This window comes from Castor canadensis, chromosome 14 (assembly GCF_047511655.1).
Source record: "Castor canadensis chromosome 14, mCasCan1.hap1v2, whole genome shotgun sequence".
NCBI classification, from domain to species: domain Eukaryota; kingdom Metazoa; phylum Chordata; class Mammalia; order Rodentia; family Castoridae; genus Castor; species Castor canadensis.
In genome coordinates, this window is record NC_133399.1 from 50,940,368 (window position 1) to 50,966,284 (window position 25,917).

A 25,917-nucleotide genomic window follows, 5' to 3' on the forward strand; every position below is an offset into this window, starting at 1 on the left:
TTGACAAAAATGATAGAGGTGATTTTTTTTTTTGGCAGTACTTGGAATCTAAACTCAGAGCCTTATGCCCTTACCACTTCAGCTATGCCCCCTTGTTTTTTTTTTTTGGGGGGGGAGCAGTACTGGAGTTTGAACTCAGGATCTCATGCTTACTAGGCAGGTTCTCTACCACTTGAGCCACCCCGCCAGCATTGTTTTTAGAAATAGGGTCTCACTATGCAAAACTGGCCTCAAACTCAAGCTCCTCCTGTCTCTGCCTCCCAAGTACTGGATTACATCATGCACTACTGGGCTTGAACTGATGTTTGAGTAGAGAACATCTCGAAACACCAGAGTAAGTTGTTCATGCTTTTTTTGTTATTTTCTTTTATAAATCAAGATTGCTGTAATGAATATTGAGATAAAAAAGGGGTTTGTTTGTTTTTGACGCTGGGGGAACCCTGGACCTTGCATATGCTAGGCAAGTGCTCTATCACTGAGCCATACCCCAGCTTAAGAAATGTAATTTATCTTGGACATAAGCTTACCCTCTAGGAAGCAGTGAGAAGGATAGGATTCAAGATGGCTAGTATTATGCACCCCCTGGGAAGCCGGATGATACTGTATCACAGCGCCCTGGCCATCAGCAGTCACAGTGGACTGACACTGCTTGGAAGGGTGGGCCACACACCACCCCTTGCACAGTGGGGCCTCTGTCTGTAGGATAGACCCTCAGGAATGCTCAGTGTGGGAGGATCCCCACCTCCCCCAGGGACTTACATTCCCCTCCACCCCTTCATAGTTCCCAGTTCTCACCTTGAATGTGAACTTGGAGGCGCTCATCACCTCAATGATGTTGAAGGCAGCCCAGCTGATGTCGTACCCTAGCATTTGTAACTGTTAAGAAGGGAGGCATGGTGATGTTTACCCACAAGCCAAAACGAGACAACATGGAACATTCGCTCCAAGCACAGCGAAGACAAACTCCATTCACAGTCTTAACACACAACCCAAGGGCACGTTATTTCTTCTGACCAATGCCTCTAACAGGGCTAGGGTATGGTTCAATGGTAAGTGATTGCCTAGCATATACAAGGCCCCAAGTTCATCACCAGCATTGCAAAAGAAAAAAGATTGACATTTAAAATTTAAAATTTACAGTGATAGGTTTATCAAAAACACTAAAAGGCGATAAATGTCTCCAACTGTAGAAAATGGTGTTTACGGTTTAAAATTCTCCCATTACGCTGGGTGCAGTAGCATATGCCTGCATCTCAGCATTCAGCTCAAACAACAAAATCAAAAAAAAAAAAAAAAAAAAAAAAAAAGAAAAGAAAAAGCAAAAACTGAATAAAATTCTCTCAGCAATGCTGGCAAACAGCTCCCAGGACACACCCCTCACCTCTCTACCTCTGAGGAGGAGTCAGGCCCAAAAGAGTGGGGCACCTGTCCCCATCTCACCATTTGACCTGCAAGTTGACCTACCACTGCAACCAGACAGGGAGCCCAGCCTGGTTCAGAGCCTGAGCTCCACTCACCAAGCTCCCAGCCCATCCTGAATGGGAGCAGAACAGCCCACACCAGCCATGTGACAATGGGGCATGACTGTAGTTAACCCTGTGCAGTGTGTGGCAGCAGTGAAGGTTTGACACCATTATGTAAGCAGGGTAGAACACACAAGAAGCCTGGCAACATCAGGGGTACAGGCCAAGGGCACAGCAAAGGTACTGCCCCACAGAGCAACTGGGGAAGTACTTACATATGTCAGCTTGCAGACTGCATTTGCCTTCACTGCAATGTTGTCTTGCTTCAACTCTTGCTTGATCTCATCAATGCACTGAGAAATGTATTTTGCCTAAAAGAGAGAATAAATTTTAAAGAAACATAAATTACAAATATCTAATAGTTAAAAGTAACCATTTCAAGCCAGGTGTAGCAGACATGCCTGTAAACCCAGGACTGGGTAAACTGAGACTGAGACTCCAAGTTTGAGGTTAGTCTGGGCTACATAGTGATACCTTGCCTCAAAAAAAATACCAAAAAATAGCTGGCAGAATGACTCAAGTGGCAAAGTGCTTGCCTAGCAAGCATGAGGCCCTGAATTCAAACCCCAGTATCACCAAAAAAAAAAAAAAAAGTCTGCAGACCTTTAGAGTGGTGGAATGGCTCAAGTGGTGGTAGAACACCTGCCTAGCAAGCCTAGCAAGCATGCAGCCCTGAGTTCAAGCCCCAATACCACCAAAATAAATAAATAATCAAAAAATAAAAAATACCCACTTCAGAACACCAAACACAAAAGGCTCCAGTGTGTGACTCCATTCATTGAAAACATCAAGAACAGGAGAATCCAGAGACAGAAAGTAGATTTGTGGGTGCCAGGGGCTGGAGTGACTGCTTACGGGGATGCAGTTTGTTTTAGGGTGACGAAATGTTCTGGACCTAGACAGTGGTGACGGTTACACAATGTTCCACCAAATGTACAGACACCACATTAGACTGATGCACTCTGCAGTGGACCAACGACATCAGGCTTTTTCCCACTGTTTGGCCAGTGTGACTGGAGTTACCAAGCAACTCTGTGCAGTTTCCAAGCAGCTCGCACCCTCAGTTCTCTGGCCTCCTCAATGCTAATTCAGCACTTCTACTACATACCACTCAAGACAATTTGACCTGAACAGGACAGATGACAAGGACCAGGATGATGACAGACATACCCTTCTAGAAGTAGAGATGTAGCTATGTAGGCCCCACCCATGGAGAACCTGAAGCTCCCCATTAGGGGAGGAGTGGTTACCATAGGGTATGGAGTGACTCCATCAACAGCACTGTGAGGGTACCACACCAAGCCTCCAAATGCAAAGTTCTGCATAAAAAGTGATGATCCCACTCTGTTGTCTAACAATGGGACACAGGACCTAGAGGTATAACCCATGTCCTGCCATCCTTGACATCAGGGTTCACTCTCCTCCCACTGCACCATCCAGAGAGCTGCTACCTCTCCAAGGCCAGGCCAGCACACACAGACACTGGGCTCTAGTCCCACATCCCTAGACAGCTGACTTCATTCACTCCAGGGCTATTCTCTGAAGGTCATGATTGTCCTGCATCCCAGAACCACAACACAACCCAGCCTAAGACCTTGGCTGGCACAAGGGGAAAGGAGCCATGACTGCTCAATGCCCTCTTGGACACAGAATATTCTGCTGAGTATTTTATGACTGAGATTCAGCACAATGGAACAAGCATCATGGTGTCCTTATTACATGCTTCCAGTTATTCAGTCCCACTAAAGCCATCTTCCATTCCTGCATCGAGAAGCACCACGTTGTCAATGATTTAAAAGGGAAAGAACACAAGGACAGTCCTATGTTTGGTGGCTGGGAGTGTCACAGGGTAAACCTTGGTGGAAACAGGCTGGTAGCCCTCCAAGGGTGAAACAGCACTCCCACCCCAGCAGCAATTCCATGCCCAGGTGTGTGCTTAATGTACTGAGCACAGGTGTTCAAGCCAAACCTAACATGCAAACATGCACTGTGACCTGGGACTCCCTCTGAGCTTTCAGGAGGGCCCAACAGATCCCATTTCTAGTAATGTCACTTGAAATATCCAGAAAACAACTTACAGTGAAAATAAGGAATGCGGTAACAGGGTGATGGTATTGTATTTCCACACAGCACTGTTAACAGAAAAGTAGAAAAACTACTTGAAATACAAAACAGGAAAACAACCTACAATCAAGAAAAAAAAGGACTCCAGAGGCAGAGATTGGAAGGATCACCTAGACTCTACCTCAACAAACAAGTTGAGCATGGTGGTACACAACTGTGATCCCAGCTACATGGGAGGTATAGAAAGGAAGATGGCAATCTGAGGGCAGATGTGGCAAAAAGTGAGAGACCCTACCTGAAAAATAACTGAAGTAAAAGGGCCAGAGACATGGCTCAAATGGTAGAGCACCTGTCTAGCAAGTGAAAGGCCAGAGTTCAAACCTTAATACCAAGTGGGGGGGTGGGGAGTCATGCTCTTGAGGAGCAAAAGGAAAGTATGGGATATGAGGGCAATCTGGCTGCGACATCTGTCACTCCACTGATCACCAGGGTTAGTTCAGCTGATCTGGCTGGCTAGGAAGGTGTCCCTTTCCTCCCTCACCACTCCACATGCGTTCCTTCAAAAGCTGCACGCTCAAACAGGAAGGAAGACCATCATCCCCAACAGAGGAGGACTGTTTTTGGTCAAGAGTATACGAGTAGCTATGCTCCCCTGATAGAACCTCCAAACAAGCTCTCAAGGAAAGTATTCACACAATGAACAAAAAGACAGGAAACCTCAGCAGAGGTAAAGCAGCTAAACAGAATTTCAGAACTGAGAATGATTTGATGTAAAAAAATTTTCACTGAGCTGGTTATGATGGGGCATGCATGTAATCCCAGCCCTCGAAAGGCTGAAGCAATAGGATCTTAAAGTTTGAGGCCAGCCTGGGCTACAGAAATGAGACCTCATCTCGCTGGTGGTGTGGCTCAAGCACCTGCCTAGCAAGTGTGAAGCCCTGAGTTCAAACCCCAGTGCCTCCAAAAATAAAAGTTGTAAATATGTACCACTAAAGTCCCAATGAAAGAATGAAATAGGAAAATATTTTTAAAATAGTAACTGAAAACTTCCCAGATTTGGTGAAAGACAAATATTTATAGGTTCAAGAAGCTGAGCAACCCTCAAACAGGATAGATACAATGAAAAGCCCACTTGGATACAGCAGAGCTAGACTGCTAAAAATAGAGAAATTTTTTTTCTCTTTTTTTGGTGTAGTGGGACTGGAGCTTCAACTCAGGGTATCACACTTACTAGGTAAGTGGTCTACTGCCTGAGCCATGCCACCAGCCCTATAGACAAAAATTTAAAATCAGCCAAAGTAAAATAATAGCCAGGCACTGGTGGCTCAGGTCTGTAATTCTAGCTACTTGGGAGGCTGAAATCAAGAGGACTGAAGTTCAAGACCAGCCTGGGCAAAGAGTTCTAGAGATGCCATATCTAAAATAAATAACCAGAACAAAGTAGACTGGAGGTGTGCCTCAAGTGGTAGAGTGTCTGCTTTGGAAGCATAAAGCCCTAAGTTTAAACCCCAGTCCTACCAAAAAAAAAAAAAAAAAAAAAAGACAGGGGAGGAAGGAAGTAAAGGGTGTAGGAGAGTGAATATGGTGGAAATATGATGTACTCATGTTTGAAGATTAAACTGATGAAACTACTCCAGGAATGTGGGAAGGAAAGATAAAGGAGAATGATGGAGGGGTGAATTCAACTATGACATATTGTGAGAACTTTTGTAAATATAACAATATACTCCTAGTACAACAATAATAAAAAAGAAAGAAAGAAAGAAAAATGTCGTATTACATATAGAGAAGCAAGGGCTTGAGTGACTGTCAACTTGTCAGCAGTACCACTGGAGGCCAGGAGATAGAGGACATATTAAAAAGCCAAAACTGAGCCCAGAACATAACCAGAGAAAATGTTCTTTAGGGATGAAGGCAAAATCAAGAGCTCCATGACACCAACACTCTGCACTAACAAACATCACCCACAGGGAAGCAGCTGGTTGTGCAGGGAGACATCAAAGCCTGCCTATAAGCAGTATGGAATTGAGAGGCCAAGGGCAGGAAAGAGAAGGGAGAGTTAGAAAATAATGACAAAGCCACGCATGATATCCCAGCTACTTGGGAGGGGAAGACAGGAGGTTTGCAGTTGCAGGCCAGCCAGACATAAAGTTAGGAGATCCTAAACTATGAGCACCTGCTTAGAAAGTCTGAACCCCTGAGTTCAAACCCCAGAACCACTAAAGGGTGGTGGGGGGTGAACCCAAAAAAAACCCTATAATCCTAGCTACTCAAGAGGCAGAGATCAGGAACCTCAATCAAGGTTCAAAGCCACCCTAGACAAATAGTTCTCAAGACCCTATCTTGAAACAAACAAAAAAAAATACCCTTCATAAAAAAGGGCTGGTGGGGTGGCTTAAAGTGTAGACCTTGAGTTCAAACCCCAGTACCCTCCTCAAAAAAAAAAAAAACTTAATCAAAAAGAGATGGAGGGCTGGGGTGTGGCTCAAGTTGTAGAGCACTTGCCTACCAAATTCAAGAACCTGGGTTCCACCCATGGCACCAATGAAAAAAAAATTTTCATACTCACTTCAAATGTTTAAATACTTGTGTCAGAGTTACATGAAGTTAAAATAAAAAACATGGCAAGAGGGTGACAATATTAGTTTTTCTTTCCATACAGCATTATTAACAGAAAAATAAAAGAGTTATCCCCTTTCATTAAAAAAAAAAAGTACTTGGGCTGGTGGATTGGCTCAAGTGGTAAGGTCTAGCAAGCATGAAGCCCTGAGTTCTAACCCTAGTGCTGCCAAAAGAAAAAAGAAAAAAATTATTTCATACATGATCTAGACCCAAAAGATTAGTTACCCTCCATATCCTTGGGTTCCCATCCACATATGTGGAAAAAAATAGTGCATTTGTACTGCACATGCGCAGGCTTTTTTTGGTCATTATTCATTAAATGATACAGTGTATCTACTGTTTCCACAAGATTGACACTGCACAAGATGTTATGAATTACTGAGGGATGATTTAAAATCTATGAGAGGTTCTAGAGATACAGTTCAGAGGCAGAGTGCTTGCATAGCAAGCATGAGGCCCCGGGTTCCATCCCTGTACCAAACACACAAAACAAGGCAAGGTCTATGGAAATATATGCCTAGGCGCTGAGCAACTACTACAATGTTATGTGAGGGACTTGAGCATTCTCAGGCTTTGGTCTCCCCAGGAGTCCTGGAACCTAGAGACAACTGTATACCAAAAACATTAACTAGAAATATTTTGAGGTATAAAGTGTAAATGCTACACATTGACACTTAAAAAAGTTAAAGCTGCAGCCTTCCATGTCTTGCACATCTCAGCAGAATTCACACTTCTGCACAGTGGCAAGGAAGCACTGTCACAGGTCTCAGTGTCTGTCTAACTGGTGTGGAACTGCATTTGGAACATAGGACATTCACTGCCTTTACTCAAGAACTCCTCAGGGCTATAAGGAAATGGCCTTTCCAAACCTGGTTGTGCATCGAAATTCCCTCAGGATGTCCCCAGCCAAATCCAATCTAGTCAGAATCTTCAGGATAAGAGCAGAGAATCTGTTTTCACCGGGGCTGGGCAGAGAGGTTCAGGGTAGTTCACTTCTGTCTGTGAACATGTGGGCTTGAAAGGCCCCTTCAGTCTAAAGTGGAAGCTGGAGGTGACTCCCTGTGCCGGATGGCACAGATAGGAGACCAATGATCAGGAATCACACCCTAGCCTCCAGGCCTCCAGACTGGGTGCTGCCCGACATCAGCTCTCTCAACCACATGTGGCCATTAGAAGCGGCTCTGGGGACAAAAGACAAGGAAGGGATGGCAAGGTGTCACCTGCAAGGTAACTACTTGAGGCTAGGAGAACACCTTTCTGTCTCTGCCCACCATAGGCTAGGCAAGGCAGGGGGTCCTCAGACCTGGTCAGAGATTAGCTGAGGGATACAATGGGCATAGTAAGGTGGCCTCACAGACAACCTAGCACAGAGCAGCCTGCCCCAACCTTCCACCAGTGTGCACCACCACCACCACCCCCTGCCCGTCAACAGAGCCACCAGCTGATTCCAGAGCTCAAAGCAGTGATTTGCCACGGGGTAAATCTGTCCCCAGGGCACTAGGGAATGTCTGGGAACATTTGTGGCTGTCACTACTGGGGGTGCTCTTGACTGGAGTGGGTGGAGGCCAGGGATGCTGCTCAGTACCCTGTAGTACCCAGGATGTCCCACCTTAGAGAATAACCAGGCCCGGTATCCACAGTGCCTAGGGGGAGACCCTGATTTAGGAGATGGAATGATATTAAAAGAAAGGTCTAGTGGGGGGGAGAGGGTGAGGGCAGGGAGCAGAAATACCCAAACAATGTATGCACATGTGAATAAATGAATTAAAAAAATTTAATATAAAAAGAAAAAGAAAGAAAGGGCTAAGCGTTCAGTGGTGAGTGCTTGCCTCGTATGGTCATGGCCCTGGGTCCCATCATCATCACCACAAAAAGAAAAAACAAAGAAGCCAGGTGTGAGTGTGCATGCTTGTCATCCCAGCACACAGGAGCTTAAGTTTTGTCTCAAAAAGACAAAAAACTAGCCAGGCGCCAGTAGCTCATGCCTGTAATCCTAGCTACTCAGGAGGCAGAGATCAGGAGAATCATGGTTTGAAGCCAGCCCAGGCAAATAATTATCGAGACCATACCTCGAAAAACCCTTCACAAAAATAGGGCTGGTGGAATGGCTCAAGTTGAAGGCCCTGAGTTCAATCCCCAGTACTGCAAAAAAAACAAAAAGAAAAAAACTAACAAAAAAGAAAACACAGCTCAAACTTGATTTTTATTCTTTTCAGAAGCTGTGAAAAGAACTTTACAAAAATAACAGCCAGTGTGTACTGAATGCTCGATTGTACTGGATAAGCTGAGGGCTCTCCATCATTGCCCCATGGTGGTACCCCTCACAGACCGAGGTTCACACACCAGAGTATTGGGATGGACCACAGGAAATGGAGCAGAGCACTGCATGTTCACATTTCACTCTTAATCCTAGCTCTCACCCACTTCAAAACAGCATTCTACACTAAGTCAATTCATTCATTCATTCACTCACTGGCAGTACTAGGTTTGAACGCAGAGCTCCTGCTTGTTAGGCAAGCATTTTGCCACCTGAGCCACACTCTCACTCCTTTTTTGCTTTAGCTATTTTCCAGATAATGTCTCAAGTTTTTGCTTCAAGTAACTGGATTACAGGCATGTGGCACCTTACCCAGCTTGTTGACTGAGATAATTGGTCTTGCTAACTTTTTGCCCAGGCTAACTTTGAATGGTGATCCTCCCAATCTCTACCTCCCAAGCAGGGATAATAGACATGTCCCACCACACCTGGCTCATACAAACTTCATTTTAATAAAAAGAACATTCAGGGCTGGGGTGTTACTCAGTGGTGAGCACTTGCCTAGCATGTGCAAGGCCCAGCAGCTCAACCAAAAGAAAGAAAATGAATATTCAGAACATCAGTTAAACAGAGTAGAAGTTCTTGAATGTAAATGAAAATACTGTCACACTAAGTTAAGGCTAGAAAAAGCTAACAATCCAGAAATGCCATCCTGTTAATGTGATGACAACCCCCAAAGGTTGTGTGCACACTTGCCCATTTACAGTTCTATTCACTCACATCAGGCATCCTCCTCAGTCACCCAAGGGCAGGACAGACCTCAGTCCTGACAGACACTAGACAAAGATGACATGTGTGAGCCCATAATGAGATTTTCACTATCATTTCACAAATATTCCAGAGTCCTACACATGCCAGGAGACGCACCAGCAATCAAGCATGAAGGGGAGTGGAGACAAGGCAGACCTGGGCAAAGGCCAAGTGTGCAAAAGGCCCAGAGGCTGCCAGAGGAGGCAGCAGGTAGAGTAAATTAGAGGGCAGCAGTGAGGCAAGAGCTTGGAGTGCTACCGTGGCATGGTGCAAGAGGTGTATCACAAGAGGCCAGACTAGAAGAGGGGTCAGGGGCTGAGCTTTCTGGAGCCTGAGTCCTGCGGAGGTGGCTGGGACCCAAGCAGGGGTTCTAAGAGTGAGCACAGCCTGGGAAGCTGCAGTTAGGACACCCTGTGAGAGGATGGTACCTGAACAAACACCACAACAGGAACACGGGATAATCAGGAAGAACACTACAGACTTAGCAAGGGGAATGGTGGGAGGGAGCAAGGCCACAGTGGAGGGAAGACAGGGGTGGGAGGATAAGGAGAATCTGCCTGGGCATGCTAAGTGTGAGGTGCCTTGCAACCCCTAGGGAATGTGCAGGAGACAGACTGGCAGGTCTGGAGCTCCAGTTCTGAGCTAGAGCTAAGAATCAGGGAGCCAGGCCAGGCTCAGTGGTTCACACCTGTCATTCTAACACTCAGGAGGCTAAGGCAGGAGGATGGCAAATTCAAGGCCAGCCTGGGCTACATACTGAGACCCTGTCTCAAAACATCAAAACTAGCCAGGCATTGGTAGTCCATGCCTGTAATCCCAGCTACTCAGGAGGCAGAATCACAGTTTGAGGCCAGGCCCAGACAAGTAGTTCACAAGACCCTATCTTGAACATACCCAACACAAAAAAGGGCTGGCAGAGTGGCTCAAGTGGTTAAGAGTGCCTATCTACCAAGCATGAGTCCCCAATTCAAACACCGTGCTGCACCCCCCCTCATAAAAAATCAAAACTAAAGAATGAGAGAGCCAGACCAGAAGAAGGGGAAAGCCAGAGGAGCCCATGGGGAACAGAACACCATTAATCAGAGACAAAGAAAAGGGGACACCTCACCAGAGGACCACAAGGAGGAACAGAGCTGGTGCCAGCATCAGAGTTATAGGTCCACCTCAGAAACCCCTGGCTATGTATGGCCTATCACACTAAAACGTGGCCAGTCAGATATACCAAGATATGGGTGAAAGCTGAACACATGCCAGGTCCTGTAGACTTAGCATGAGAGTAAGAAATATAAAACAGTTCCTTTATAATTGTCATGCTGGTAACATGTGAAATGGCAAGATCTGGGTTAGATCAAATATACTTTTATAATTAACTGTGCCTTATGTCTTTTTTTTTTTTTTTCCTTAAGACAAGTTCTCACTATGTTACCCTGGGTGGCCTCAAACTCTCCATCCTTACACCTCAGCCTTCCGAGTGCTAGGATTATAATCGTGTGCCACATCTTCTGTAGATTTAAACTGCTCACATGGCTGGTGCTATTTCTACGGGACAACACTGTTTGTGGGCATCGGTAGCACTGAGTGCCAGAGAGTACCTATAGCCAGCAGGGTCACACACATTTCTGTCCCCTCAAGCTGGACCTGGGAATGCTGGCATCATCAGTTCATTTTGCAGGGATGGGGGTGGCCCACTTGGGACCACATGGACAAAGGTTTTCCCTTTCTCTGCCAGCAGTTCCCAGGACAGAGACCTATCCTTCTTGTCAAGATGGGTCTTCATGCTGTGTATTCAGACATACCCCTTTAAGGAAGGAACACACAGATAAGGAAGAGGCAGCAGAGAAGTGGGAGGGAGGGAGGGGACCAGCAAGTTGGTTCCAGGTCTGGGTGTCTAAAGTCCTGGATCTCCAGGTGAGTCTGTCCACAAAAGCAAGGCCTGGGGAGGATGCCACAGAGAAACTCAGAAGACTTTAAGTGGCCTCAAGGAGCACAACACATGTATATGGAAGAGCCCAAATGCTTGAAGGGATGTACTTGTGGGGGGGCAGCAACCTGAGTGTAATCAGGGCTGTGCATGAGGCAGTCCTAACACAGGACAGAACAGGGTCTGGCAATCGGTGTGGCTCAGGTTCTGGGGATGTGGGGGAACATCGCTAGTGGCATGTAATGGAACACAGAAGGTAGGATAGGGCTATGAGGGGAGGATGGGGACTGCAAGGTCAGGGGCTGGTACATGTACAACAGATTCCCAGACACAGCAGCTGGAAACAGCAGATTCCTGTCCTCACAGTGTAGGGGTCAAAAATGCCTCACTGGGCTAAAGTCCAGATGGGGCAAGGCTGGCTCCTCTTGGAGGCCCCAGGATTTGCATCTGCCTATTCCAACATCCAGAGGCCCCTCATCCCTCAGCTCACTGCCCCTTCTCCCTTTTCAGAGCCAGCAGCATAGCGTCTCCTAATCTCTCTCTAGCTCTGTGAGGACTCTATGGTAACACTGAGGCCCAGATGATCAAAGATGATCACCAGCTCAGGGTTCTTAGTTTGATCCTCCCCTCTGCCTTGTGAGGCAATATATTCACAAGTTCCAGGATTAGCACATGGACATCTCTGGGGGCCAGTATTCAGTTGACCACAGTGAGGTCACCCTCAGGGGCCCCCATGTCACACAGGGCCTGGGGAAGACCAAGACCATGAAGCAGGAAGCAGCAGCTCCCATGGTTGCAGCAGAGAAGTCAAGAGATGACAAAGTGCTAGTCCCAATCCAGGGCCCTGAGCAGCATCTGCCCAGCAGTTGGGTGGGCAAAAAGAGGCACATTTTCAAGGAGGCTCCAGTCTTAGCCCAATCAAGCAAGCTGAGGAAAGAAAAGAGGACCCAAAGAGGGCTTCAACTCCTGTGGTCCCAGCTACTCAGGAGGCTGAGGCAGGAGAACTGCCTAAGTCCAGGAGTTTGAGATCAGCTGGGGCAATACAGCAAGACTCCATTTCAAAAGAAAAAAGGGAGTAAATGTGCTAGGGAGGGAGCAAATGAGGGCAAGAAGAGGGGCTTAGCCAGATATGGGGTATAAGCAAGGGGAATGATGGAAGGGAGCAGGGCTCTGTTCCCATTTCACTGAGCCACAGTGGCGGGAAGACAGAGGAGTAGGAGGGCAGGGAGGGACTGCCTGGGCATGCTAAGTGTGAGGTATCCTGAAACTCCCAGGGAATGTGCAGGAGACAGATTGGCAGATCTGGAGCTCTTAGTTCTGAGCTGGAGCTAAGAATGACGGAGCCAGGTCAAGCTCAGTGGTGCACACCTGTCATCCAGCACTCAGGAGACTGAGGCAGAGGATCAAAAGTTCAAGCTCATTCTGGCTACATACTGAGACCCTGTTTCAAAAAAAAAAAGAGGAAGACAGGCCCATCACCCTGAGGCCCAGGCCCACCTTAAGGCCATAGCTGTGGTAGCAGCTGGGCATTCCAAGCCCTGGGTAATGGTCACTCCCAGACTTCTGGGGAGCTGGGCCAGTAAATGTGCCAAGTAAAAGCTCAATCCAAAGCCCCCCATAGCACAACCTGTGAGGGACTGGACATTTAGGCATTTGGCATTTGGCATTTGGCATTTAGGCATTTGGCGCTAAAGTCACTGGCTAGTCCAGCAAAGCCAAGGGAACCCACACCCAAAGAGGAAACAGATCAAAACAGATCAAATTGGAGGCTCTCCCCAGGGCCCTCAGTTAACTAAGACCAAGAACATCATACAACATGGTGGCTACTCAATCACACTGCCTTTAGATGGGCTTTTTAAAGTGTCCACTACACCTTCTCTGTACAATTTGGTATGTAAAAATCTATCATTAAAGTACACATTTTGGAGGAAAGCATGCTGCTATGGGTAAAGAATACTACCAGAGGTGTCCATTCAGGTGAAGTGGATGGCAGGGAATAGCTATGAAAGTCTACAGAAAAGCTTTTTGGTTTTGGTTTTTGCAGTGCAGTGGCTTGAACTCAGGGACTCATGCTTGCTAGGCAGGCACTCTACCAGCGAGAAGCTGCTTCTTAAAGGGGAGGAAGGGCTGGGTGACAGTGGCTCACACCTTTAATCCTAGTGTAGGGAGAGCAATGACAGAGGTGACTCTATTTGGGGAAGCTGAGATCAGAAGGAACACAGTTTGAGGCCAGCCTGGCCAAATAGTTCAATAGACCCCATCTCCAAGCCAGGCACTGGTGATGTAATACTAGCTACTCAGTAGGCAGAGATCAGGAAGATCATTTATCTCAAAAAAAAAAAAACACAAAAAAGGGCTGATGGAGTGCCTTACGGTATAGGCCAACTTCAAATGCCAGTACTGCAAAACAAACAACAACAACAAAAAAAACAAATGAGGGAAGACCGCTGGTTGTGGTGGTGTATGACTGTCATCCCAGCACTCTGGAGGCTAGAGCAGGAGGACTGCAAGTTTGAGGTCAGCCTGGATTACACAGCAAGTTCAGGGCCAACCTGAGCTAGTCAGATCCTATCTCAAAAACAAAACAAAAAACAATGAAAAGGGGTGGAAAAGGGCAAAACAGTTACTATACAGTGACTGTTTGCTGGCCAGTCAGTCCAGCCCCTAACAGCAGCTGCAGATGCATCTGGAGTTGGCAGTGAGCACCTGAGCAATATCCTCAAGACCATAAAGATGGTCTTCTGAGAGGGAAACAGGGGTCCACATGGAAACCTGGGACTTCAAGAGTTTTCTGCACCAGGCTGGGCCTGCACTACTTAAAAGCACACCCACCACCAATATCCCCATTTGACGCCTCACATCAATTCCAAATGAAGAAACAAGGCTGGGGAGAGGGGCAAAGGAATAAGGGGAGCAATGACAGAGGTGACTCCATTTTGGATGAGAGAGGCACTTTAAAAGCAGGCATCTAAAGGGCATGGGAAACAACAGGTTTCTCAGAGAAATAACAAATCCCTTAGCAAAATAACAGAATGCAGCTGCACAATGTGGGTAGTGGGCCCCAAGACCAGGAAGAGCTCATCCCACCTTGGAATGCTCAGTTTGATCAGGAGAAAGACAGGTGACTGAGTTCAGTGAGAAGCCAACCAATCACAAACATAGTTTCAAGGTAGAATAGTTTGACCTAAGCCACTATTCCCTATATCATTCCTAGACTTCAGCTACGCTACAGCTGAGCTCTTTAACTGAGTCCCATCCGTCAGGATACATTGCTATTCTTTCAATAAACTTTGTGTTTGCTTCACACTTAACTCCTGGTCTGTAGTCCTCAATCATCGACTGCCAAGACAAGAACTAGGGATCAACAATCCAGTTTCAAAGGGAAGACCAAAAAGAACCAGGTTCCCAGTAATGGCAGGCACACACCCCATCAAAAACAGGCACCCATGCTGGACATGATGTTGGGTGTTGCACCCCTGCACTGATCCCAGCATTTGGGAGGCTGAGACAGAAGAATCTCAAGTTCCAGGTCAGCCTGGGCTACACAGTGACTTCCCATCTCAAAAAAAAAAAACAAAAAGGGGGCTGATGGAGTAGCTCAAGCAGTAAGAGTGCCTTGCCTAGCAAGCATGAGGACCTGAGTTCTGAGTTCAAACCCCAGTACCACACACACACACACACACACACACACAAAAGCAGGCTGTTGAGCAAAAGGAAAGTATGCTTACAATGAACAAAAAGATAGGAGACCTCAACAGAGAGGTAAAGCAGTCAAACAGAATTTCAGAATTGAGAAAGATTTGAGGCTCTGAGTTCAAACCCCAGTGCTGCCAAAGTAAAACAAACAAAAGTCAGGCGCTGGTGAATCATGCCTGTAATCCCAGCTACTCAGGAGACGGAAATCAGGAGGACCACAGTTGGACGCCAGCCTGGGCAAATAGTTCCGAGAGACCCTATCTCGGGGGAAAAAAAAAAATTCACAAAAAAGAGCTGGTGGAGTGGCTCAAGATATAGGCCCTGAGCTCAAACCCCAGTATGGGGGGGGTGGGGGTGGAACCTGTGCTCAAACCCCAGAACCCCAGCAAAATCCACTAAAACAAAAATCTTAGGCACCATGACTAGAGTGTTCTCATGCCAGTTGAATGGTGTGATGCGAGGAGAGCCAAGAGACCCTCCCAGGGCAGAAAAGGTCGCAAGGGTGCAAATCCCATTTCAAATTAGGCTAGGCACACAAAACACAGGTCAATTAGCTACTCTTTCAACTCCAAAGGAAACAGGGTGACACCCTGCTTAGTTACACAGTTACCCAAACAGCCAGGGCTGAGGGAATGCATACCAAGGAGCAGCCAGCAAGAAGCAAAGGCAGATGCAGAAGAAGGAAAAACAACACCATGGTCAAAAGTCATAGACTTCTGAAAAGCGTAACAATCTGACAAGAATTCAGGTTCCCACTAGAGAACCGCAGAGGGCACCCTGGGTGAACTCCCACCTTCCCAGCCCCTCCCACTGCCCCCCTACAGTGAGCAGGACCAGCAAGAACCTGGCACTGGCAGAGCATCAGACAACAGCCCTGCTTTAGGTCAGCCTTCTGTCCAGGAGGAAGACTTTTTACTGCTTCCACAGCCTAAATGTCCTAAACGGACATCCTTCAATGCAGCCAAAGACTGCGAGGCCACTGTCTGTTTTTCCTTAATCTAGGTCACAGGTTGGGGGAAGGGACTGGAGAGGAAGGAAGAAAGGAAATGAAGCCTACAGTTAACAATTTTACTTCTGGAAAACGTTTCTAGCCCTGGCTTTCGGTTCCTGCTTAAAGTTGGCTTCCCCATTCCAAGACCTTCCCTGGCCTCTTCCTTCAGCCTAGGCTAAAACCACTGGCAGCCCTACCTTCCTGGGAGTTCCCGCCCAGAAACAAAGCCGAGAACCCATGGGATTTCCAATCAGGCCCTAGAAAGCGTCCTAGACGTCTCTCCAGAGGGGACAAGCGGATCCTGCCTTATCTGCCAAGGAGGGACTCCACGAGGAGTCCAGAGTCCTGGGCGCATCAGATCACCTCAGCTCTTCAACCTCTGATCCAGAAACGCACTCAGGTGGAAGGTTGCTGCTCTGGCCCCTGAGAGGTCTCTATGGGGAGGTGGGGAGAGGGGGCGGGCCAGAAGCTCGTTCTCAGCGATTAAACTCAGGCTCCGGGAATGGCAAACAAGCGGCAGGGCCCGGGACACCGCCTTTTGGACAGCGCTTCCTCCAGGTGATTGGACAACCACAGCTCTGAGATAGACTCAGGTTGGGAGAGGAAAAGCATGTGCAAGGCCGCAGCCCCTGAGCACGCGGGGCCCGATCCCACAGCTGGCCCTCGGGGGCGCCTCAGGGGCGGGATGGAGGCCAGGACCCAGACAGTGACCGGCCAGGCAGCCCCGCTCAGCGCCGGCTCACCTCGTCCTCTTTGTGGTTGCGGATACCGCGGACTAGATCCTGTAGGTTCTTGTCAAACATGCGGTCGATGCTCCCCTTTACCATCTTGAGGGCCATCACGGCGGCCCACGGGCTCTGGCCCCTGGAAGACCGCGGTCGGGCGCTGCACGGGGCACCAGAGATCGGATCTGCAGCCGGCGGACCGCAATGCTGCCAACCGCCGCGGATGCCCAGGCCACAGCGGCAGCGGGGTCTAGGGGCGGCAGCTGCGACGACCCGCTGGACAAGGGCCCGCACTCAGGCTCCCGGCCGCTCGCAAATGGCGGACAAGATGGCGGCAGGTCAGCTGACGGCGGCCGCCGGGTCCCAGCCGTCCCGCCCCCGGAAGCCCCGCTTCCCCATAAGCCCTGCCCCTCCAACTCGGTTTCCTTGACTACAGCAATGGGCCAATGTCAATGCGTACACCGCCCTTTTCTGTAGCTCGGTCCCACCCCTTCCCGCTCAAGCTCTGCATTCTGATTGGTGAGAAGGCTCCAGAGCTCCACCTTCTTCCTAGGTCTGGGTTCTAACCACTCGTTCTGTGTTCTAACCACGCCCCTGAGGAATACCAGACCTACCCGCCCCTCCACTCAGTAACAGGTATGGGCTTTCTCTGGTGTGGGCGGAGCCGTGGGGAGGGCGTGGCTCCCACGTGGCGCTTCCCCAGCAAGTTCCTGGAGAAGAATTCAACTTCGCCTTTTCTGCATCTAAATAATGACGCTGAGTCTGGCGCCTGGGGCTCCCGCTTGTAATCCTAGTTACTTGGGAGTTTGAGATGAGGAAGATCCAGGTTCCAGGCCAGCCTGGGCAAACGGTTAGTGAGAGCCCACCTCCAAAATAACTGGAGGTGTGGTTCATGCTTGCTGCTTTGCAAGCAAGAAGCCCTGAGTTCAAACTACAGTCCTGCCCAGCGCTGGTGGCTCACGCCTTGAAATCCTACCTACTCAGGAGGCAGAGATCAGGAGCATCGCTGATCGAAGCCAGCCCCAACAAATATTCATGACACCCTATTTGAGAAAACCCTATACAAAATAGGGCTGGCGGAGTGCCTGCCTAGCAAGCGTGAGTTCAAATCCAAGGGGTACCCAAAAAAAAAAAAAAAAAAAGATACTTTAAAATAGTCCCACCAAAAAATATGATGCTGGGGTGGAGGGTGTGGCTCAAGTGGTAGAATGCCTGCCTAGCAAGAGGGAGACCCTGAGTTCAAACAGTACCACCACCAAAAAAAAAAAAGACTGCCTGAGACCCTCCAAACCTTTGCTAAGGTGAACCAATCCTACGTTCCTTTCAACCTCAAAATTCCTACTTTTTTTAGCAGTACTGGTGTTGCAGGAAGAATGTCAAACCAGCGAGAACAAGACTCAAACCCAGGTGGTTGGAGAAAAGGAAGATTTATTATGCTAGTGGGCCAGCACCTGGATCTCTCCAAAAATGGCACTGGCCCTATAGCTCAGGGCTGCAGGGTTTTTACGCCTTAGAATTTGGAAACAAGCAAGCAGGAAGGACAAAAGCAGACCTGGCAGTTAGCCTCTCTCTGGGAGGTTACAACATATCATTCTAGCACAAGGTTACAACTTATCACATTAGCACAAGGTTACAGCATACCACACTAGCACATCTGTGAAACCAGGCCCAGCCAGGGGAGGAACCACATTTGTGAAACCCCGGCCTGACCGGGGTAGGGAGTTTGCCTTCAGATCTTTCCCCTGAGTTTCTTTATCAGTGGGAGTTTAAGCTCTGAGCCTCACTCTTGCTAGGCAGACTCTCTACCACTTGAATCATTCTACTAGTCTGCCAGTCTCACAAAATCCTGTGATAGAAATAGGACAGGACCTGGCGCTGGTGGCTCATGCCTCTAATCCTAGCTACTTGGGAAGCTGAGATGGGGAGGATCACTGTTGGAGGCTAGCCGGAACACCCTATCTCCAAAAAAATTACCAGAGCAGGGGCTGGCAGTGTATCTCAAGTGGTAGATAGCCTGCCTAGCAAGCATGAGGCCCTGAATTCAAACCCCCACCAAAAAAAAAAAAAAGAACAAGAAGCAGGACAGGAACTAACAAGCCCCAGACTAAGAATTGAAGCCATTCAATTGTGTGCCAGATACAGGAAAAGCATTGGACACCGAGAATGTGACAGACCCGGCCCTACCAGAGTAGAAAAGCACACAAACTGGGATAAAATAGATGCAATACATAAAAATATCCGACAAGAAACTTATCTCTAGAATACAGTTAAATGAACAAAACAAAGCAGAATAAGACAAAATTTCCAGGCAGGGAGTGTAGCTCAGTAGTAAAGTATCTTAGCACGTAAGACCTTGGGTTCCATCCCTGATACACACACACAAAATACAAAAACCATCAGAATGGATTTCTGTTTTGTTTTGAAGACTGGGGTTTGAGTTCAGGGCTTTGTGCTTGCAAAAGCAGGTGCACTATGGCTCTGAGCCACACTTCCAGTCCAAGAATGGCTTTAAAACAAACAAAAAAGGCAGTTTCAACTATATATTGTCCATTTTATTATTTTCTCTTTTTTGGGGGTCAAGACTAAGGTTTGACCTGAGGTCTTCACACTTGCAAGCAAGTGCTCTACTGCTGAGCCACACCTCCAGTCCATTTTGCCCTGGTTATTTTGAAGATGGGGTCTCTCAAACTATTTGCCTGGGTTGATCTTCTGGTTGTCCACTTTAAATGTAAAAACAAAATAGGCATGGGGATATAGCTCAGTGGTAGAATGCTTGCTTAGTAAGGCCCTGGATTTGATCCCCAGCACCAAAACAGACCAAAAAAAAAGAAAAAAAAAAAGCTGGGTGCAGTGACAGGCTCCTTTAATCCTCAAGAGGTTGAAGCAGAAGAATGGAAGGATTGCTTGATCCCAGGAGTTTGGGTCCAATGTTGGGGCCGGCATTGAACAACATGGTGAGGCTACTTTTCTATTCTTTTTTTTTTTTTTTTTGATACTGGAGTTTTGAACTCAGGGTCTACACCTTGAGTACACCCAGCCCCTTTTGTGATGATTTTTTTTGAGATAGGGTCTCATGAACTATTTACCCAGGCTGGCTTTGAACTTCGATCCTCCTGATGTCTGCCTCCTGAGAAGCTAGGATTACAGGTGTGAACCCCTGCCTCAGATTCTTTAGTAACTGGGATTACAGACAAGAGCCACCAGCCCTGGCCAGACCCTATCTCTTTAAAAAAAATTTAAGCAGGCCCAGCATGGTAGCTCACAACTGTAATCCCAGGATTCAGGAGGCTGAGGCAAGAGGATCATGAGTTCAAGGGCAGCCTGGGCTACATAGGGAGATCCTGTCTAAAAAAAAAAAAATTGAAGTAGCACATGGTGGCTCATGCCTGCAATCCCACCATTTGGGCAGAAAGACCTGGAGGTCAAGGCCAACATGGGCTACATAGCAAGACCCACTCTCAAAGACAAAAAAAATTTAAAAGGGTCAAGGGATGCAGGAATGTAGCTCAATGGTGGAATTCATGTTGGTATGCATAGGCCCTGGGTGTGATTGGAAGCCTGGGTAGAGGGTGAAGATATCTTTATGCAATGGTTTGTAAAGTGGGTGGAGCTCCAGAGGTCACTGACCAAAGGGAGTACAGAGCCCTATAGTGTTTACAAAGTTCTGTTAGCTTCCTGATTTTTAACAGTCGGGATAGAACAGGACCTTGAGCATGCTGAGTGGATACTACAGTCGGGATAGAACAGGACCTTGAGCATGCTGAGTGGATACTTCACCACTGAGCACATTCTGGTTTTCTGTTTTAAACAGCTGTATTATTGTTCTTTTTTTTTTGTTTTGTTTTTCAGTACTGGGGTTTGAACTCAGGGCCTACACATTGAGCCACTCCACCAGCCCTTTTTTTGTGATCGGTGTTTTTCAAAATAGGGTCTTGGGAACTATTTGCCCAGGCTGGCTTCAAACCGAGATCCTCCTGTTCTCTGTCTCCTAAGTAGGATTACAGATGTGAGTCACAGAGCACCTGGCTGTATTATTGTTTTCCTAGTTACCTATCCATGGAGAAAGACATTGTTCTCAGTGCTTTCCCCTTACAAGCTGCTCCACGGAGTGGGAGTTAAGAGCCAAGTGGCAAGGTTCATTCTTGGCAGAAGGGACAGGAAGAATGAAGGCCAGGAGGAGAAGAGTATTGAGGCAGACTAAAGTAAGGAACATTTGGAACTCATAGAAAAAGAAATTACATCTTAGAATAACCGTGCTTTGGCTCAGGAACAACCCTCACCTGGCTGGGAACTCCCCATTCCCCTCCCCAATCATTAATTATTGGGTGGGAATCTCCTTGTTTTCCCCTTCCGATAGGTTATCGTAGGCTTTCTTTTTTCTTCTTTTCTTTTATTGTTTTTACATTTACTTACATGTGTATACATTGTTTGTGCCACCTCCCTCCCATCATAGGTTTTAACAGCACCTGAAGTGCAGAAACATAGTCTCTTGGGTTATGGCTTCCACCTGAGCCTCACCAAGCTTCCCTTTGTATTTCCCTTCCCTAACTTTTAATAAACTCCATTTATACCCATGTGTCCTGCCATGGATTCTTACCAGTGGCATACAAAGAATTTGGAAGCCTTCTGATCACAGACTGCACCAGAGCCATTAACAGTATCATACAGTGATACAGTGTGTGGAAAGGAGGGCCAAGAATGAGTCCTGAGAGGACTGCACAAGGATTCCGGGAGCCAGGTACCAGTGGCTCATGCCTGTACTCCTAGCTATTTGGGAGACTGAGATCAGTAGGATCAAGGTTCATGGCCAGCCCCAGAAAATAGTTCTCAAGACCTCCATCTCCAAAACAACCAAAGCAAAATAGGCTGGAAGTATGGCATAAGCGGTAGAGTGCCTTTTTTTTTTTTTTTGTGGGACTGGGAAAGTTAGAACTCAGAGCTTGGAGCTTGCAAAGCAAGCACTCTACCGCTAGAGCCACACTTCCGGCCCATTTTGCTCTGGTTGTTTTGGAGATGGGGGGGGGGGCGGCATGTGTCTTTTGAACCATTTGCCATGGTTGATCTCAAACCACAATCCTCCTAATGTCAGCTACACCTGTAGCTAGAATTACAGGTGTGAGCTACCAGCACTCAGCTAGAGTGCCTGCTTTGCAAACGTAAAGCCCTCAGTTCAAATCCCAGTCCCACCACAAGAAAAAAAAAACAAAAACACTTTGGGGTCCTGCTGAGGACAGGGCTACACTCTGAGTGGGTGTACACATGCAATAGTGAGTAGGAGCTCAGGTGAGTGAATAATTACTTCCCAACCCTGCAGTCTATAAACAGTCACTGTCCAATATGAAAGTCACCAGCCATGGTGGCTCCTGAGCATTTGAAATACGGCCAATGCTACTGCGTAAGTGAATCTGAACTTTTATTTAAAATTGACTATGGCATTGCAGAAAATGTAAGGTTTGTTAAGGATGTGAAGAAATTTGGAACCCTTGTGTCCTGCTGGTAGAGATGCAGTATGTTCCAACTGCTATAGAAAACAGTCTGGAAGTTCCTCAAAATGTTAAACAGAGTTGGGTGTAGTGTAATCCCAGCACTTGAGAGAGAGGCTGAGGCAAGAGGATCACAAATTCCAGGCCAGCCTGGGCTACATAATGAGGTCATCAAAAAAAAAAAAAAAAAAGAGAGAGAGAGAGAGAGCCCTGGAGCCAGGCACTGGTTAGCTCACGCCTGTAATCCCAGTGAGCAAGTAGCAGTCTAGGCAGTTAGCTAAAGTAAGACAGTATAGCTAGAAGTTTCCCCTAGAAACCTCCATTTTGACCTCCCTGTGATCTTAAAGGGTGAAAATAAGGAAAAGCAAGATAGACCAGAATGAGGATACTACAGGGATTAGAACATGACCAATCAGGATATTGCAGGCACAGTCAACCAGAATGCTGCTTTCTGCACACTTAATTAGCATAGAGATTGAGCAACACTGTGGAAAAAATGGATAAAAACCTCAGATCATGTCACTTTTCTGGCACCCTCTCTTGGGACCCCTCACAACTTTCTGGGAGCTACCTTTTTTTTTTTAACTTTTTATTTTATTTTATTATTCATATGTGCATACAAGGCTTGGGTCATTTCTCCCCCCGCCCCCATTTATTTAACTTATTTTTTTGTGGTACTGGGGTCTGAACTCAGGGCCTACACCTTGACCCACTCCATCAGCCCTTTTGTGTGTGTGTGTGTGTGTGTGTGATGGGTTGTTTTTTTTTTTTTTCTGAGATGGGGGTCTCCTGAACTATTTGCTATCTCTGCCTCCTGAGTAGCTAGGTTTACAGGCATGAGCCACAGTGCCCTGCTCTTGTTTACTTTTCTATCTCAATAAACTTTACTCACTCTCCTTGTCCATGAGACAAGAGCCCAGAACATTGATTTACCCTCTGGCTAAACACCTAAGCCGGCAAGGTTGAGTGGAGGCTTTTGGTCCTATATTCCTGTAACACCAGCTACTCAGGAGGCAGAGATCAGGAGGATCAAATGCTTGGGAGACCCTATCTCAAAAATACTCAACACAAAAAAGGGCTGATGGAGTGGCTCAAGTGGTAGAATACCCGCCTAGCAAGCGTGACACCCTGAGTTCAAACCCCAGTACTACCAAAGTAAGTAAGTTAAATTAATTTTTTAAAAAGAGAAAAAAAAGAGACCTGGTAGCTACTGAGGCTTTGTTGAACAGCATGGATCTAGAGGTCCATTCAACAGGTGGGGGGTGGGGAGTGGGTATGGGATCAAAAGGACCTTGGCCAGAAGGACCTTGATTGTGTCCCCAACTCTGTCTGATGGTCCCAGGCACATTGTCACTGGAGCCCCTACTTTCTCATCTGTATAGAGGGAACTAAGAATTATTCTCCAAGTCTTAACTGTGGGTGATTCTGTCCCCAAGGGATTCTGGGAGATATGTGGGGACATTGTGGCTATTGTGACTGGGGGAGCTCCTGGCATGGAGTTAGTAGAGGCTGCTCAGCACCCTGCTACCCAGCTGAGAACAATTCAGGCCTGTGTGCACCATGCCCAGGGGAAGAACCTGCTCTAGAGGATCCAGCTCAGCTATAACAACAGTAAGCAGATAGGACCCTGTGGGGACAGAAGTGAGGTTGGGGAAGTCACAAAGGGGCACAAGGACACCTTCCAGTGTGACAAACACACTGTCTTCACTGTACTGATGGTTTCATACAGGTATACAAACATGTCAGTTGGGACACTGGTGGCTCACACCTATAATCTAGCTACTTGGGAGACTCAGATCAGATCATGAGGATCAGGACCAGCCTGAGCAAATAGTTCTTGAGATTTCCCCCATCTCCAAAGTAACCAGAGCAGTGGAATGGGGAGGGGTTTGTGGGGGGATGTGGGAATGGGGGTAAATCTAACCAATGTACAATTTAAGGTTATTTGGATTTGTCACAGTGAATACCCCCCTGTACAACAAATATTTTAATTTAAAAAAAAGTAACCAGAGCAAATGGACTAAAGGTGTGGCTCAAGTGGTGGAGTGACTGCTTTGCAAGCACAGAGCCCTAAGATCAAACTACAGTCCCATCAAAAAACAAAGAAAGAAAACGATCAAGTTGTACAGTTGAATATGTGCATTTTATTGTATGTTGTTTGTACCTCAATAAACCTGTTTTTAAATAAAATTAATTACCCATTATACTCTGTCCTCTTCCCTATTGAAATTTTAAAATCTGGTTATCTGCTGGTTATAGCAAGCATGAGGCATGAGGCCCTGAGTTTAAACCTCAGTTATGTGAAGAAAAAAAAACTGATTATCTTTTTTTTTTTTTCGGTTGGTACTCAAGGCCTTCACCTTGAGCCACTCCACCAGCCCTATTTTTTTTTGTTTTGTTTTGTTTTGTGAAGGGTTTTTCAAGATAACCGGTGCCCGGTACTGGCTATCTTTATTTTTTATTTTATTTATTTTTGTGGTTACAGGCATGAGCCACCCGTGCCCAGCTAATAGACTGAATTTTTACCTAATTGTTTCATTTACTATTGGTCTCTTACCAACTCCTCTCACCTGAACATCAACTCTATGAGAGGAATTTTCATCTATGTGAATAGGTGTTTAAGAAATGTTTAAGTTAATGAAGACTTAATGAGAGGAATTTTCGTCTGTGTGAATAGGTGTTTAAGAAATGCTTAAGTTAATGAAGACTAGATCAGGGGCCAATGGCTAATGCCTGTAATCCTAGCTACTCAGTAGGCAGAGATCAGGAGGATTGTGGTTCAAAGCCAGCCTTAGCAAATAGTTCGTAAGACCCTACCTCAAAAAAATCCTTCCACCAAAAAGGGCTGGTGGAGTAGCTCATGCTGTAGGCCCTGAGCTCAAGCCCCAGTACCACAAAATAAATAAATAAATTAATTAATTAATTAAATAATGAAGACTAAAGAACTGTTGACAGTAGGTGATTGGTTGCCTGCAATCCTTGGAGTGGCCAGCAGGGAGCAGTGCTAGCCAGGCTCAGAGAGCAGGCAGCTCCTCTCCTTTGAATATCTTGGCAGGGAGGCCTGACCTGCAAGACTTGGCCTGAAGTTCAGACATTTGTTATTTATACCTGAATCAGTTTCCTCATTCAAAAATGACCCAACCATTCATCCAGCCACCCACCTACATACCATCCAACATCCATCCACCTATCCATCAATTTATCCATCTACCCACGCATCCAAACATACCATCCATCCTCTATCCATGCACCAATCCACCCACCCACCACCCACCTATCTGTCCACCCACGCATCCACCCATCTGTCCACATATCCATTCACTTATCCATCTATCCATCCATCCATCCACAAGATGAAGATGTGGCTCAAGTTGGTAGAGCACCTGCCTAGCAAGTCAGAGGCCCTGACTTCAATCTCTAATACCATCAAAAATAAAATAAATGGGGATGGGAGGTAGCCCAAAATATGTATACACATGTAAGTAAATGTAAAAATGATAAAATTTAAAAGATATCTTTCACCCACTCACCCAGGCACCCCATCCATCCACCCATGCACCCACCCATGCGTTCATCCATCCATCAACTCACACTCTATACATCCAACCATTCATCTATTCATCCATCTTTTCGTCCACCCACATTCATCCATCCAGTCATTCAACAACATACTGAGTATCTGTGTATGCCAACTTTGTCAATAAACTGAGATAAAGGACTAAGTCACAGCTAGGAGAAGGTTTGGGAAAAGTAGTCTAAGCAAACATCAGAAGAAAGCAAAGAGTTAGATGAAGCTCATCATGTTGAGGAACAGACAGGAGGCTG

The 25,917-nt window shown here is 46.8% G+C and overlaps 1 protein-coding gene across 2 annotated transcripts in view; it reads right to left on the bottom strand.

Moving 5' to 3' along the window:
* Positions 1 to 16,949, bottom strand: part of Ap3d1 (adaptor related protein complex 3 subunit delta 1) — a 53,062-nt gene extending 36,113 nt beyond the window's left edge. The window contains exons 1-3 of one of the 2 annotated variants that reach the window (XM_074054555.1): positions 16,628 to 16,949; positions 1,739 to 1,834; positions 796 to 876 (exon numbers count right to left, since the gene is read on the bottom strand). In XM_074054555.1, coding sequence (XP_073910656.1) covers positions 796 to 876; positions 1,739 to 1,834; positions 16,628 to 16,723 — 273 coding nt within the window. In that variant the 5' untranslated portion in view covers positions 16,724 to 16,949. The remainder of the gene's footprint in view (positions 1 to 795; positions 877 to 1,738; positions 1,835 to 16,627) is intronic. The other variant, XM_074054556.1, reaches the window with a different exon arrangement.
* Positions 16,950 to 25,917: the final 8,968 nt, after the last annotated feature.